This window comes from Pseudopipra pipra, chromosome W (genome assembly GCF_036250125.1).
Source record: "Pseudopipra pipra isolate bDixPip1 chromosome W, bDixPip1.hap1, whole genome shotgun sequence".
Lineage (NCBI taxonomy): Eukaryota > Metazoa > Chordata > Aves > Passeriformes > Pipridae > Pseudopipra > Pseudopipra pipra.
In genome coordinates, this window is record NC_087580.1 from 63,809,262 (window position 1) to 63,823,233 (window position 13,972).

General features: G+C 47.5%; 1 protein-coding gene across 1 annotated transcript; it reads right to left on the minus strand.

Moving 5' to 3' along the window:
• Positions 1 to 5,975: 5,975 nt before the first annotated feature.
• Positions 5,976 to 12,630, minus strand: LOC135405074 (uncharacterized). The gene is made up of 2 exons (XM_064639792.1): positions 12,073 to 12,630; positions 5,976 to 10,506 (listed from the first exon to the last, which is right to left on the minus strand). Exons 1-2 carry the CDS (start codon positions 12,628 to 12,630, stop codon positions 8,380 to 8,382), a joined length of 2,685 nt encoding a protein of 894 aa, XP_064495862.1. The 3' UTR covers positions 5,976 to 8,379.
• Positions 12,631 to 13,972: the final 1,342 nt, after the last annotated feature.

Consider the following 13,972-nt stretch of genomic DNA (forward strand, 5'->3'; position numbering starts at 1 on the left):
CTGACAGTGGGGAGGCAGGGCTGAAAACAGGAAATGACAGCGCTTATTGGCCGGAAAGAAAGCCTGGAACTCAGTCTTTGTGGTGCAGTTGGTTTGTCAGCCTGGAGACTCCATGGAGAGCAAGAGCTTTCTCTGCCTACGTCTTCGCTGTGGGAGGAATGTTCCTTCGTATGCAATTTTGGGCGTTGGTATAGCAGTTGGGACGCAGGTCTGAAAACAGTAAACAACAGCCCTTATCGCCAGGAAAGAAAGCCAGCAATCTTCGGCTTTGTGGTGGAGTTGGTTTGTCAGCCTAGGGAGTCCATGAGCAACAAGAGATTTCTGTGCTATCACCTTTGGTGTGGGACGAATCTTTGTTTATATGCAATTTTGGGAGTCGGTCTGGCAGTTGGGAGGCAGGTGTGAAAACAGGAAATGACAGCCCTTATCGCCGGGAAAGAAAGCCTGAAAGCTTTGTTTTTGTGGTGCAGTTGGTTTGTCAAGCTGGAGACTCCATGGGGATCAAAACACTTCTCTGGTGGCATCTTAGCTGCAAGAGGAGTCTTTTATGCAAGTCTAAGAATCGGTCTGGCAGTTGGGAGGCAGGACTGAAAACCAGAAATGATTGCCCTTATCGCCAGGAAAGAAAGTCTGGAAGCTCAGGCTTTGTGGTGCAGTTGGTTTCTCAACCTGGGACTTCCTTGAACAGCGAGAGCTTTCTCTGCTGGCACCTTTGCTGTGGGGGGAGTCTTTGTTTTCAAGCAATTTTGGGAATTGGCCTGGCAGTTGGGAGCCAAAGCTGAAAAGAGGAACTTACAGCCCTTATCGCCAGGAAAGAAAGCCAGCAGTCTTCGGCTTTGTGGTGGAGTTGGTTTGTGAACCTGGACCGTCCATGAGGAGCAAGAACTTTCTGTGCTGGCATCTTTGTTGTGGGAGGGATTTTGGTTTGTATGAAATTTTGGGAGTTGGTCTGGAAGCTGGGAGGCAGGACTGAAAACCAGAAATGATTGCCCTTATCGCCAGGAAAGAAAACCTGGAAGCTCAGGCTTTGTGGTGCAGTTGGTTTGTCAACCTGGGGCGTCCATGAGCAGCAAGAGTTTTCTGTGCTGGCATCTTTGTTTTGGGAGCGACCTTTTTATGTAATTCTGGGAGTTGGTCTGACAGTTAGGAGGTTGGCCTGAAACAGGAAATGATAGCCCTTATCCCCAGGAAAGAAAGCCTGGAAACTTGGTTTTGTGGTGCAGTGTGTTTGCCAAGCTGGGGCGCCCATGAATAGTGAGCGCTTTCTGTGCTGTCATCTTTGTTGTGGGAGGAATTTTTGTTTATGTGCAATTTTGGGAGTCGGGCTGGCAGTTGGGAGGCAGGGCTGGTAACAGGAAATGACAGCCCTTATCGGCAGGAAAGAAAGCCTGGAAGCTTTGGCTTTGTGGTGCTTTTGGTTTGTTAGCCTGGAGACTTCATGGGGAGCAAGAGCTTTCTGTGCTGGCCTCTTTGCTGTGGGAGGAGACTTTGAATGCATTTATGGGAATCGGTCTGGCAGTTGGGAGGCAGGTGTGAAAACAGGAAATGACAGCCCTTATCGCTAGGAAAGGAAGCCTGGAAGCTTTGGCTTTGCGGTGCAGCTGGTGTGTCATTCTGGGCACTCCATGGGGAGGAAGAACTTTCTGTGCTATCACCTTTGGTGTGGGAGGAATCTTTGTTTATATGCAATTTTGGGCGTCGGTCTGGCAGTTGGGCGGCAGGTCTGAAAACAGGAAATGACAGCCTTCATCGCCAGGAAAGGAAGCCTGGAGGCTTTGGCTTTGTGGTGCAGCTGGTGTGTCATTCTGGGCACTCCATGGGGAGGAAGAACTTTCTGTGCTGGCCTCTTTGGTGTGGGAGGAGTCTTTGTTTATATGCAATTTTGGGAGTCGGTCTGGCAGTTGGGAGGCAGGTGTGAAAACAGGAAATGACAGCCCTTATCGCCAGGAAAGAAAGCCAGCAATCTTCAGCTTTGTGGTGGAGTTGGTTTGTCAACCTGGGGAGTCCATGAGCAACAAGAGCTTTCTGTGCCGTCACCTTTGGTGTGGGAGGAATCTTTGTTTATATGCAATTTTTGGAGTCGGTCTGACAGTGGGGAGGCAGGGCTGAAAACAGGAAATGACAGCGCTTATTGACCGGAAAGAAAGCCTGGAACTCAGTCTTTGTGGTGCAGTTGGTTTGTCAGCCTGGAGACTCCATGGGGAGCAAGAGCTTTCTCTGTCTACGTCTTCGCTGTGGGAGGAATGTTCCTTCGTATGCAATTTTGGGCGTTGGTATAGCAGTTGGGACGCAGGTCTGAAAACAGTAAACAACAGCCCTTATCGCCAGGAAAGAAAGCCAGCAATCTTCGGCTTTGTGGTGGAGTTGGTTTGTCAGCCTAGGGAGTCCATGAGCAACAAGAGATTTTTGTGCTATCACCTTTGGTGTGGGAGGAATCTTTGTTTATATGCAATTTTGGGAGTCGGTCTGGCAGTTGGGAGGCAGGTGTGAAAACAGGAAATGACAACCCTTATCAGCAGGATAGAAAGCCTGAAAGCTTTGTTTTTGTGGTGCAGTTGGTTTGTCAACCTGGAGACTCTATGGGGATCAAAACACTTCTCTGGTGGCATCTTAGCTGTGGGAGGAGTCTTTTATGCAATTCTAAGAATCGGTCTGGCAGTTGGGAGGCAGGACTGAAAACCAGAAATGATTGCCCTTATCGCCAGGAAAGAAAGCCTGGAAGCTCAGGCTTTGTGGTGCAGTTGGTTTGTCAACCTGGGACTTCCTCGAAGAGCGAGAGCTTTCTGTGCTGGGACCTTTGGTGTGGGAGGAGTCTTTGTTTCTATGCAATTTTGGGAGTCGGTCTGGCAGTTGGGAGGCAGGTCTGAAAAGAGGAAATGTCGGCCTGTATCGGCAGGAAAGAAGGCCTGGAAGCTTTGGCTTTTTGGCGCAGTTGGTTAGTTAGCCTGGGGACTCAATGGGAGGGGAGAGCTTTCTCTGCTGGCACCTTTGCTGTGGGGGGAGTCTTTGTTTTCAAGCAATTTTGGGAATTGGCCTGGCAGTTGGGAGCCAAAGCTGAAAAGAGGAACTTACAGCCCTTATCGCCCGGAAAGAAAGCCAGCAGTCTTCGGCTTTGTGGTGGTGTTGGTTTGTGAACCTGGGCCGTCCATGAGGAGCAAGAACTTTCTGTGCTGGCATCTTTGTTGTGGGAGGGATTTTGGTTTGTATGCAATTTTGGGAGTTGGTCTGGCAGTTGGGAGGCAGGGCTGAAAACCAGAAATGATTGCCCTTATCGCCAGGAAAGAAAGCCTGGAAGCTCAGGCTTTGTGGTGCAGTTGGTTTGTCAACCTGGGGCGTCCATGAGCAGCAAGAGTTTTCTGTGCTGGCATCTTTGTTGTGGGAGGGACCTTTGTATGTAATTCTGAGAGTTGGTCTGACAGTTAGGAGGTAGGCCAGAAACAGGGAACAATAGCCCTTATCCCCAGGAAAGAAAGCCTGGAAACTTGGTTTTGTGGTGCAGTGTGTTTGCCAAGCTGGGGCGTCCATGAATAGCAAGTGCTTTCTGTGCTGTCATCTTTGTTGTGGGAGGAATCTTTGTTTATGTGCAATTTTGGGAGTCAGGCTGGCAGTTGGGAGGCAGGGCTGGTTACAGGAAATGACAGTGTTTATTGGCAGTAAAGAAGGCCTGGAAGCTTTCGTTTTGTTCTACAGTTGTTTTGTAAGCCTGGAGACTCCATGGGGAGCAAGAGCTTTCTCTGGTGGCACCTTTGCTGTGGGGGGAGTCTTTGTTTTAATGCAATTTTGGAAATTGGCCTGGCAGTTGGGAGCCAAAGCTGAAAAGAGGAAACCGTAGCTCTTATCACCAGGAAAGAAAACCAGAAAGCTGTGGCTTTTTGGTGCAATTGGTTTGCAGCCTGGACACTCCATGGGGCGCAAGAACTTTCAGTGCTGGCATCTTCTCTGTGGGAGGAATCTTTGTATGCAATTTTTGGAGTCGAACTGGCAGTTGGGATGGCGGTCTGAAAACAGGAAATGTCAGCCTTTATCGCAAGGAAAGAAAGCTTGGACGCTGTGGCTTTGGGGTGTAGTTGGTTTCTCAACCTTGGGCGTGCATGAACAGTAAGAGCTTTCTGTGCTGGCATCTATGGTGTGGGAGGTAGCTTTTTTTTATTCAATTTTGGGAGTCTTTCTGGCAGTTGGGAGACCCATCTGGAAATAGGAAATGACAGCCCTTATGGAAAGGAAAGAAAGCCAGCAATCTTTGACTTTGTGCTGCCGTTGGTTTGTCAGCCTGGGGAGTCCATGAGCAGCAAGAGCTTTCTGTGCTATCTCCTTTGGTGTGGGAGGAATCTCCGAATGCAATTTTGGGAGTCATACTGGCAGTTAAGAGGCAGGGCTGAAAACAGGAGAAAATAGCCGTTATCACTAGGAAAGAAAGCCTGGAAGCTTTGTTTTTGTGGTGCAGCTGGTTTGTCAACCTGGAGACTTCATGGGAAGCAAGAGGTTTCTGTGCTGGCATCTTTGGTGTGGGAGGAATCTTCGTCCGTATGCAATTCTGGGAGTCGGTCTGGCAGTTGGGAGGCAGGTCTGAAAAGAGGAAATTCTGGCCATTATCGGCAGGAAAGAAGGCGTGGAAGTTCAGGCTTTGTGGTGCAGTTGGTTTGTCAGCCTGGGGACTCGATGGGGAGCGAGAGCTTTCTCTGCTGGCACCTTTGCTGTGGGGGGAGTCTTTGTTGTAATGCAATTTTGGGAATTGACCTGGCAGTTGGGAGCCAAAGCCAGAGCTTTTCTTTCCAGGAAAGAAAACTTGGATACTTTGACTTTGTGCTGCAGTTGATTTGTCAGCCTTGAAACTCCATGGGGAGGAAGAACTTTCTGTTCTGGCCCCTTTGGTGTGGGAGGAGTCTTTGTTTATATGCAATTTTGGGAATCGGTCTGGCAGTTGGGAGGCAGGTTTGAAAACAGGAAAGAATAGCCCTTATCCCCAGGAAAGAAAGCCTGGAAAGTTGGTTTTGTGGTGCAGTGTGTTTGCCAAGCTGGGGCGTCCATGCATAGCGGGTGCTTTCTGTGCTATCACCTTTGGTGTGGGAGGAATCTTTGTTTATATACAATTTTGGGATTCGGTCTGGCAGTTGGGAGGCAGGGCAGGTAACAGGAAATGACAGCACTAATCGGCAGGAAAGAAAGCCTGGAAGCTTTGGCTTTGTGGTGCAATTGGTTTGTCAGCCTGGAGACTCCATGGGGAGCAAGAGCTTTCTGTGCTCGCCTCTTTGCTGTGGGAAGAGTCTTTGAATGCAATTTTGGGAGTTGGTCTGGCAGTTGGGAGGCAGGTGTGAAAACAGGAAATGACAGCCCTTATCAGCAGGAAAGAAAGCCTGGAGGCTTTGGTTTTGTGGTGCAGCTGGTGTGTCATTCCGGGCACTCCATGGGGAGGAAGAGCTTTCTGTGCTGGCCTCTTTGGTGTGGGAGGAGTCTTTGTTTGTATGCAATTTTGGGAATCGGTCTGGCAGTTGGGAGGCAGGTCTGAAAACAGGAAATGACAGCCCTTATCTCCGGGAAAGAAAGCCAGCAATCTTGGGCTTTGTGGTGGAGTTGGTTTGTCAACCTGGGGAGTCCATGAGCAGCAAGAGCTTTCTGTGCTATCACCTTTGGTGTGGGAGGAATCGTTGTTTATATGCAATTTTGGGAGTCGGTCTGGCAGTGGGGAGTCAGGGCTGAAAACAGGAAATGACAGCGCTTATCGGCAGGAAAGAAAGCCTGGAAGCTCAGGCTTTGTGGTGCAGTTGGTTTGTCAGCCTGGAGACTCCATGGGGAGCAAGAGCTTTCTCTGCCTACATCTTCGCTGTGGGAGGAATCTTCCTTTGTATGCAATTTTGGGCGTCGATCCGGCAGTTGGGAGGCAGGTGTGAAAAGAGGAAATTACAGCCCTTATCGGCAGTGTTGCCGGTGTATTTTTGGTTCTGAAAAAAAATCTCTGGAGCAGTTAATTAGGGGTGAGATAAGAAAGGGTTTATTTGCCAAGGCAATAGGTGATATAGACGCGCACCGCCGTGCCCGAGAGGTTACATTTTATAACATTATCCATCCAGTCCCAGATGTGTCCACCCTTTGGCCCTTCCTCTGGACCGCCCCGGGCCCTCCCCCTGAAAATTGGGTCTGGGGTCTTTTTGGGACCACCTACTTCATCATCTTCAACTTCATCAGAGTACAAAGGGTACATTGTTACCTAGTTTTTGACCGTACTCTGTGGTTTAGGCCCCGATACGCTGTTCTCAAAACAGTCTAGGCCTTTGCCTTGACAAAAGACTAAACACTGCTTCTGGATTCAGGGGTAGGTTGATATGGAAGGCATAGAATGGGGTAAAAGGGTTAGGGAATGTGTAAACAAGGGAAAGGAACAAGGGGACAAAGGGGTTTCTGCTTTTTAAAACCTACAATTCTTACCAGTCTTACAAATATTAGAAAAATAAAAAAAACATTAGGGGCTTAAGGCATCAGTTCCCTCCTTAGAGACTGGACAAAACCCAAAGGTCTTTGTCCAATCTCTACTACCTACACTTACAACAACTATAAAATCGGTGCATGCAGTGAGCTATTACACTAACACTAAGTATATACAATACTAAGATAAACAGTTGTTTCATCCATGTCCAGTTCGGCAACCATGAGGTGAGTTTGTTGAGGACATCTCCTAAACCTAGGGAGACATCATCCAGAGATATCTGATGAAAAATTTTGGTTTGATTTCGAATTGCGGCCAAATCATTATTAATTCTACCAGTCTGATCTATGTAAGAACAGCAGCTGGTATTGATGACTTTACACACGCCTCCTTGTGAGGCTAGCAAAAAATTGAGGGCCATTCTATTTTGTATTACCACACGAGACAAGCTTTGGAACTGTTCTTTCAGGGTTTCAATTGCATCCAGAGTGTGATCTTGTATGTTTTCCATAACAGCCGAAATATTTACAATTGCCTTTTCCAATTCACTCACTCCTAGAGATGGGACTAAAGCTCTGATTATGCTATGGAAAATCGTAGGGCGCTCAATGAGGGGATTGCTAGTTCTTTTCACTCTTTTTGGATAGGGTCTTTCCCATTCTGGTTCATCAATTGGATCAAGAATTGTTATATTTGGAATCACTGCCCCCAGAGCACAGGCCCGATCCTTATCAAGAGGCAAAACTTTCCAGGCTTCCTTTTCACAAATCCAATACCATCCCGAACCCTGGGGAGGAATTAATCTCAAAGGGAACTGTGCCATCCCTGCAACAATTTCTGAGTTTATTTCTTCTTTTAAATTGTTTTTATCACAGTAGGGGGGTAGAATGATTTTTCCTGTAGCGTTTATGATCATACAGGGAACAACGTCCTGATTAGAAATTACATTACTTAAGGTCACTGGATAATAGGCCTCTGTAACTGGCTTCCAGGTCCCTGGGAAATTCATCATGGACTTGCCGAAGTTTGTCTCATTTAGTAAAATGCCAATTAGGGGCCACTCACTATTCTCATCATCAATTGCTGGTACTTGAGTACAAATCCAGCATTCCGTTTTTCGGAGAATTTTAGATACGTTTTGGACTAGGGCCACATGCGATTTTTGGTCCCAAACTCGGTTCATGGTTACCGGTTGCATGAACAGAATACACAGAACAAGCAGTCTATTCCACATCCTCGTCGTCGGTGTCTGTTTCTGTCTGGTTGGTTGTCCCAGGAGCTGATGCTCTCTTGACTCTAGAGTAGTGGAACCAGGGTTCTCTGCCAGCAACTTTGATGGAGGTGAGGGAGGTCAGCAGGACTTGGTAAGGTCCTCTCCACTTGGCTCGCAAGGGGTCACTGTTCCACCACTTGACGTAGACCCAGTCTCCTGGCTGAAATGGGTGAGCAGGGGTGTCCAGTCCTATAGGTCTGGATAACTCAGTGACCTTCTGCAGCTTCTGCAAAGTAGAGCCTAAAGCAATCAAATATTTTTGTAAATCGGCTCTCCCTCTTAAGTGTACATCCCCTGGTACGTGTGGTGCCTGATATGGTCTTCCATATAATATTTCATAGGGGCTTATGTTATCCCTCCGCCTCGGCTGGATACGAATTCTCAGCAGAGCTAGTGGCAAAGCCTGAACCCAGGACATAGATGTTTCCTGACAAATTTTACTAATTTGCATTTTCAAGGTGCCATTCATTCGTTCAACTTTGCCACTAGCCTGAGGTCTATAGGGGGTATGTAGGTCCCAGACAATTCCCAGGATGCGGCATACTTCTTTTACTACTGTCGCAATAAAATGTGTTCCTCTATCTGATGCCATTCCTAGAGGAACCCCAAACCTTGGAATTATGTGGTTTAATAAAGCTTTTACCACTTCCCTTGCTGCATTAGTGCGACAGGGGTATGCTTCAGGTCATCCACTGAAAGTGTCAACTAGTACAAGGATGTATTTGTACCCCCCCCATGGTGGTAACTCAGCAAAATCTATTTGCCAGTAATCTCCGGGTTGGTCTCCAGCTTTTGTTACCCCTAGTACCACTCTCTTTGATGTATCTGGATTATTTCGTTTGCAGATCTCACACTTACCTACCGTAGACTGCACAGCTTCGGTCATATTTGTTCCTATTACTATTTTCTTTAGATGTTTCAGGAGATTTTCCGTTCCCCAATGGGTAGCCTCATGTTCCTGTTGAGCTATTTCCCTAAGGAGCGGTGGTGGAACTACAACCTGTCCAGTAGGGGTAACAACCCACCCCCCTTCTTTGATTTCAGCTTTCAATGATTTAATTAGCTGATTGTCTCTCTCATCATACTTAGGGGTGTATTTTGTCAAATCAATTTCTTTTTGTGGCACTACTGCCAAGATGCCTTTTTCTGTAGCCCTTTTTGCTGCTTGATCAGCAAACTGATTTCCCAACTCGGGAATTGTTTTCCCCTTCTGGTGGGCCCTACAATGCATAATAGCTACCTCCTCTGGTTTCCAAATACTCTGCAGGAGTGCATGGATTTGGTCTGCATGCTTGACTCCACTGCCTTGGGCTGTCAGTAGTCCTCTCTCCTTCCAGATGGCTCCGTGGGCATGTACAACACTAAATGCATATTTTGAGTCAGTCCAGATATTTACCTTCTTTCCTTCACTCAGTTCCAAGGCTCTTGTCAGTGCAATTAATTCTGCTTTTTGGGATGACACATCTGCTGACAAGGCTTTTGCCTCGATCACTTCGTCTCTGGTTGTTACTGCATACCCTGTGAAGCGTTTACCATCTCGCATGAAGCTACTTCCGTCTGTATACAGTTCCCAGTCTGCGTTTTCCAGGGGCTCATCCTTCAGGTCTGGTCTGCTGGAGTAAGTCTCCTCTATAGTCTGCAAACAGTCATGCTCGGGGACACTGTCAGTTAGTGTTGAAGACAGAAACATAGCTGGATTTACAATAGATGTTGTTTTTAGGGTAACATCGTCCTGTTCCAGCAACACAACCTGGTACTTAAGCATTCTGCTGGGGGACAGCCAGTGGCCTCCCTTTTGTTCAAGCACGGCTTGAACTGCATGGGGTACATACACAGTGATATGCTGCCCAAGGGTGAGCTTCCGGGCTTCTTCAATCAGGATAACAGTTGCTGCGACAGCTCGCAGGCACCCCGGCCACCCTTGGCTAACACTGTCCAGCTGTTTGGAGAAATAAGCCACAGCTCTTCTTTGGCTTCCCAGAGTTTGTGATAATACCCCCAGAGCAACATTCAACTGCTCGTGTGTGAACAGTTCAAACGGTTTAGTCAAATCTGGTAGTCCTAATGCTGGAGCTGACATCAAGGACTGTTTCAGTTGCTTAAACACATCTCTGGTCTCATCTGTCCATGTTATAACTCCCTCTTTGGCCGTTTTCAGGGCTTCATACAGAGGTTTGACTAGCAACCCATAGTTAGCTATCCACAGCCGACACCATCCTACCATTCCCAGGAAAGCCTGCATCTCTCGTACAGTGTGGGGCTCTGGGAGACGGCAAATGGCCTCTTTTCGGTCTGTACTGAGTCGCCGATGCCCATGATAGATTTCAAGTCCCAGGTAGATGACTATCTCCTTGGCTATCTGTGCCTTTTCTCTCGAGACCCGATACCCACTTAGCCCCAAAAAGTTCAAGAGACTTACAGTGAGCTCGATGCATTGGTCCCGGTTTTTGGCTGCAATTAAGATGTCGTCAACATACTGCAGAACAACTCCTTCTTGCTGCTGTCTTCTCCAGTCCTCCAGTTCCTTTGCCAACTGATTTCCGAAAAGCGTTGGACTGTTCTTAAAGCCTTGTGGAAGAACTCTCCAGGTTAGTTGCGTTTTTCTCCCTGTCTCAGGATTTTCCCATTCAAAGGCAAAAATCTCCTGGCTATCTTTGTGTACAGGAATGCAGAAAAAGGCATCTTTAAGGTCGAGTACAGTAAACCATCCTAAATCCTCTGTCAATGTGGTTAACAGTGTATAGGGGTTGGCTACCACTGGGTAAATGTCGCGACGGAAAGCTCTAGACACCTCAATGTGAGAATCCAGGAACTTCGTTTATTGTAGATTGACAACAGCTTAATATACACTCTATAATAGGTTCATGAATATTACAGAAATTAGGCTCATTATTGGTGCTCAGTTAGGTGGTGATATCATCTTAACTGTCTTTCATTGTTTACACAGGTGGCTCGTTAAGTGTCTCTGTTTTGGTAATGCCTAGCTCCTGTTTTTCAGCCCAATTTAGAATACCCAAGGACGCTGCTGCTTTCTCACGGCCCTGCTATCTCAGACTTTCTCATGGGCCTAGTCAGACTGCGTCTTATACTTTAGCAGCTCATCCATAGCCTTAGCCATGTTCATATGTCCTCACATTTCCAACCAATTCTCTACAATTCCCCCGTTTTTATTTTGTGCCAACAATGCTTTCTTCGTCGTAGTATTTACACGTCTAGTAATACAAGAAAAGGCAACACGAGCTATTACTAAGATTACAATAACTGTCAATATCTATCGTAGGCCTTCCTTAATATAACTTAGAGCTCATTCAGAATAAGGAATCACTATGGTTCAACAGAATCACGTTACACATCTCTAAAATCTTGACACCGGCAGAAAGTATTTTTAAGTTTACACATTCACACATTCATGTAGCTTTTTTCTTTCACACAACATTCAGGTGGCCACCTCAGACACGCTCCTCAGTCACACACACATTTTCAAGTGGTCATTGGCTGTGCACTTCTTGTCAGTTTCATAATTCAAAGGAAATTTATGGCATAGCCGCCATCAGCAATCTGCAAATCTTGCATAACTCTCCATGTAAAAGACAAATACAGCAAGAAAGAACGGAATATTATCTTGGAAATCTTCAACCCTTCTTATAGAGCAATGCTATTTTATCATAAAGGCAATAAAGCTACTTTTGCAGGGGGCAAGACTATATCTCCTTCTGTCTCATCGTTCCGTCTCCAAATCTTCTACCTGCACCCTGCCCCTGGGGAAAACAGCCAAATTTCATGTAAGAGAAGCAAAATGGCAAACTATAGGAAATTCTTAACAACCTTCTGCAATATGCAAAAGCTAAGCACGGATGTCGCGTTATTTCTAATCTTACTTCAAAGGATTTTTCGTCAGTCTCCCCTTCTGTTTTTGAAGAAAACATTTGAGAATGCCATGAGCACACTGCATGCTTAACACCTATTGCTGTAAAAACAATGCAATCTTATTTGATTTATAAGTTGGGATATTGTTAATTTTAAGTTTTTTCTCTTTTCCCTTTTTTCCGTGTTTTACCGTCTTTGCCTCCCCCCACGCTCCTCATTGCCGAAGGACGAAGGAGGGGAAGGAGGGGCTGGGCTCACCCAGAGAGATCAGCAGAAGGAACTTAATCACAGGGTCTGCTTAAGAAAAGACAAAAACATAGGAGAGGGAGAGAACAGCTGCAAACAGGCACGTTTCAGAGAAGGGGTGATTGGTGTAACGGGGAAAAAGAGAAACAGCTTTCCCCCTCCCCCGACTGCACCCCCCAATGTTTTTGCTACCGTCATTAACTCTAGGAAGAGGAGCAGCACCAGGGAAAAACCACTCGCTGCAAAGAAGGGAAGGGGAACGCACACCCCCCGGGACCATGGCTGTCAGCAGTGCGGGGGAAACAGAGCCCCCCCGCCGCCCGCCGCGCCCGGGGCCGCCGGCGTGCACGCACGCGGGGGCACCGCTCCGAGCCGGGGCCGCGCAGGCGGCGAGACCACCGCCACTGCCCCGCTGCTCGGCGCCGCCCCGTAGGCACCCGCCACAGGCGGACAGACCCGGCGCCGGCACGGGTTCACTCAACACGGCGGCATAAGCACCCAGCGCGGTGAACACAGCCACAAATGCGCAGCGCAGCCCCGCTGCACAGTTCAGATGAAAAGCTGGAAATGTCTTAAGGTGGAACTCAGTCATAGTGTTCGTAAAGTTTATCTCTGGTCTATCAGCAGTACTTTCACACTGCAGTCGTCGCTTCCGATCGTCCTGGATATGCACTGCCGAGGTGCTGGCACCGCGTTCATGTTGGCGGGGCCGCTCCGTTGTCTCCGGCCCCGCTCCGCGATCTCTGGTCCCGCTCCGGCTCCCTTCAACTCCGCTCGACTCCCTTTTTACACGATTTCTCCGTATGATGGTATCCAGTAGCATCCTAATGTCCTCAGACTGTGCTTTAATGCCTTTTACTGTTCCAGATAACAATCGCCAAATTGTAAGGAGGGAAGCAGCAACTTTTTCTCCCTTATAGGCAGCAGTAAAGAGTTTATCACTAAGTTCTTTCCAAGTAGAGATAGTAAAGGCAGTTACAGTGTTCGCTTCATATCCCTGGCCTTTACATGAAAGCAGCATCTGCCGCAAAGCCAGGTCGTCTTAACTCCCCGCTTTCACAGAAGGCATTGGAGCAATGATAGTGCCGCCTGTCTTTCCATTACCTAAAAAACGTGTTACCACGCTTTGTGCAGCCCTTTCCACGAGACTTTGCGGCTTGGTCGGCGGGCCTCCTTCTTCAGGAGTCGTCCCGGGCGCCGGTCCCTGGAAGCACGGAACTTTGAGCTCTTTTGCTTCCAGCCCTTTCGCCTTCTTGTGCTGCACGGCAAGACCGACCAAAACTCCTACGTCCGACCGTGGCTACGAGAACCCGACTTGGCTCTCGGGAGTCCGACTTGACTCCGAGTCCGACTTGACTCCGACCCAGGAGATCCGACTTGATCCCCTAGGGACCCCTCTTTGGTCCCTGCACACGGGCGCCATTTTGTCGCGACGGAAAGCTCTAGACACCTCAATGTGAGAATCCAGGAACTTCGTTTATTGTAGATTGACAACAGCTTAATATACACTCTATAATAGGTTCATGAATATTACAGAAATTAGGCTCATTATTGGTGCTCAGTTAGGTGGTGATATCATCTTAACTGTCTTTCATTGTTTACACAGGTGGCTCGTTAAGTGTCTCTGTTTTGGTAATGCCTAGCTCCTGTTTTTCAGCCCAATTTAGAATACCCAAGGACGCTGCTGCTTTCTCACGGCCCTGCTATCTCAGACTTTCTCATGGGCCTAGTCAGACTGCGTCTTATACTTTAGCAGCTCATCCATAGCCTTAGCCATGTTCATATGTCCTCACATTTCCAACCAATTCTCTACAGGTAAATGTCCTCAGTTATTCTATTAATGGCCCTAAGATCTTGGACTAGCCGATAGCTTTTGCCATCAGCTTTTTTCACGGGCAGAATGGGGGTATTAAATCTGGATTCACATTCTACTAGTAAACCAAATTTAAGGAACTTTTCAATTATAGGTGCTAGGCCTTTTCGGCTTTCTAATTTCAAAGGATATTGTTTCTGCCTTACTGGGGCTGCTCCTGGCCTGAGTGCGATGCTTACTGGTTCAGCTTCCTTTGATTTCCCAGGGTACTCGTTGGCCCAGACTAAAGGTATGACAGCATTTTCAACTTCTGCAGGGATCTCTCCATGTTTTTCCTGTATAAAGAAAGCAG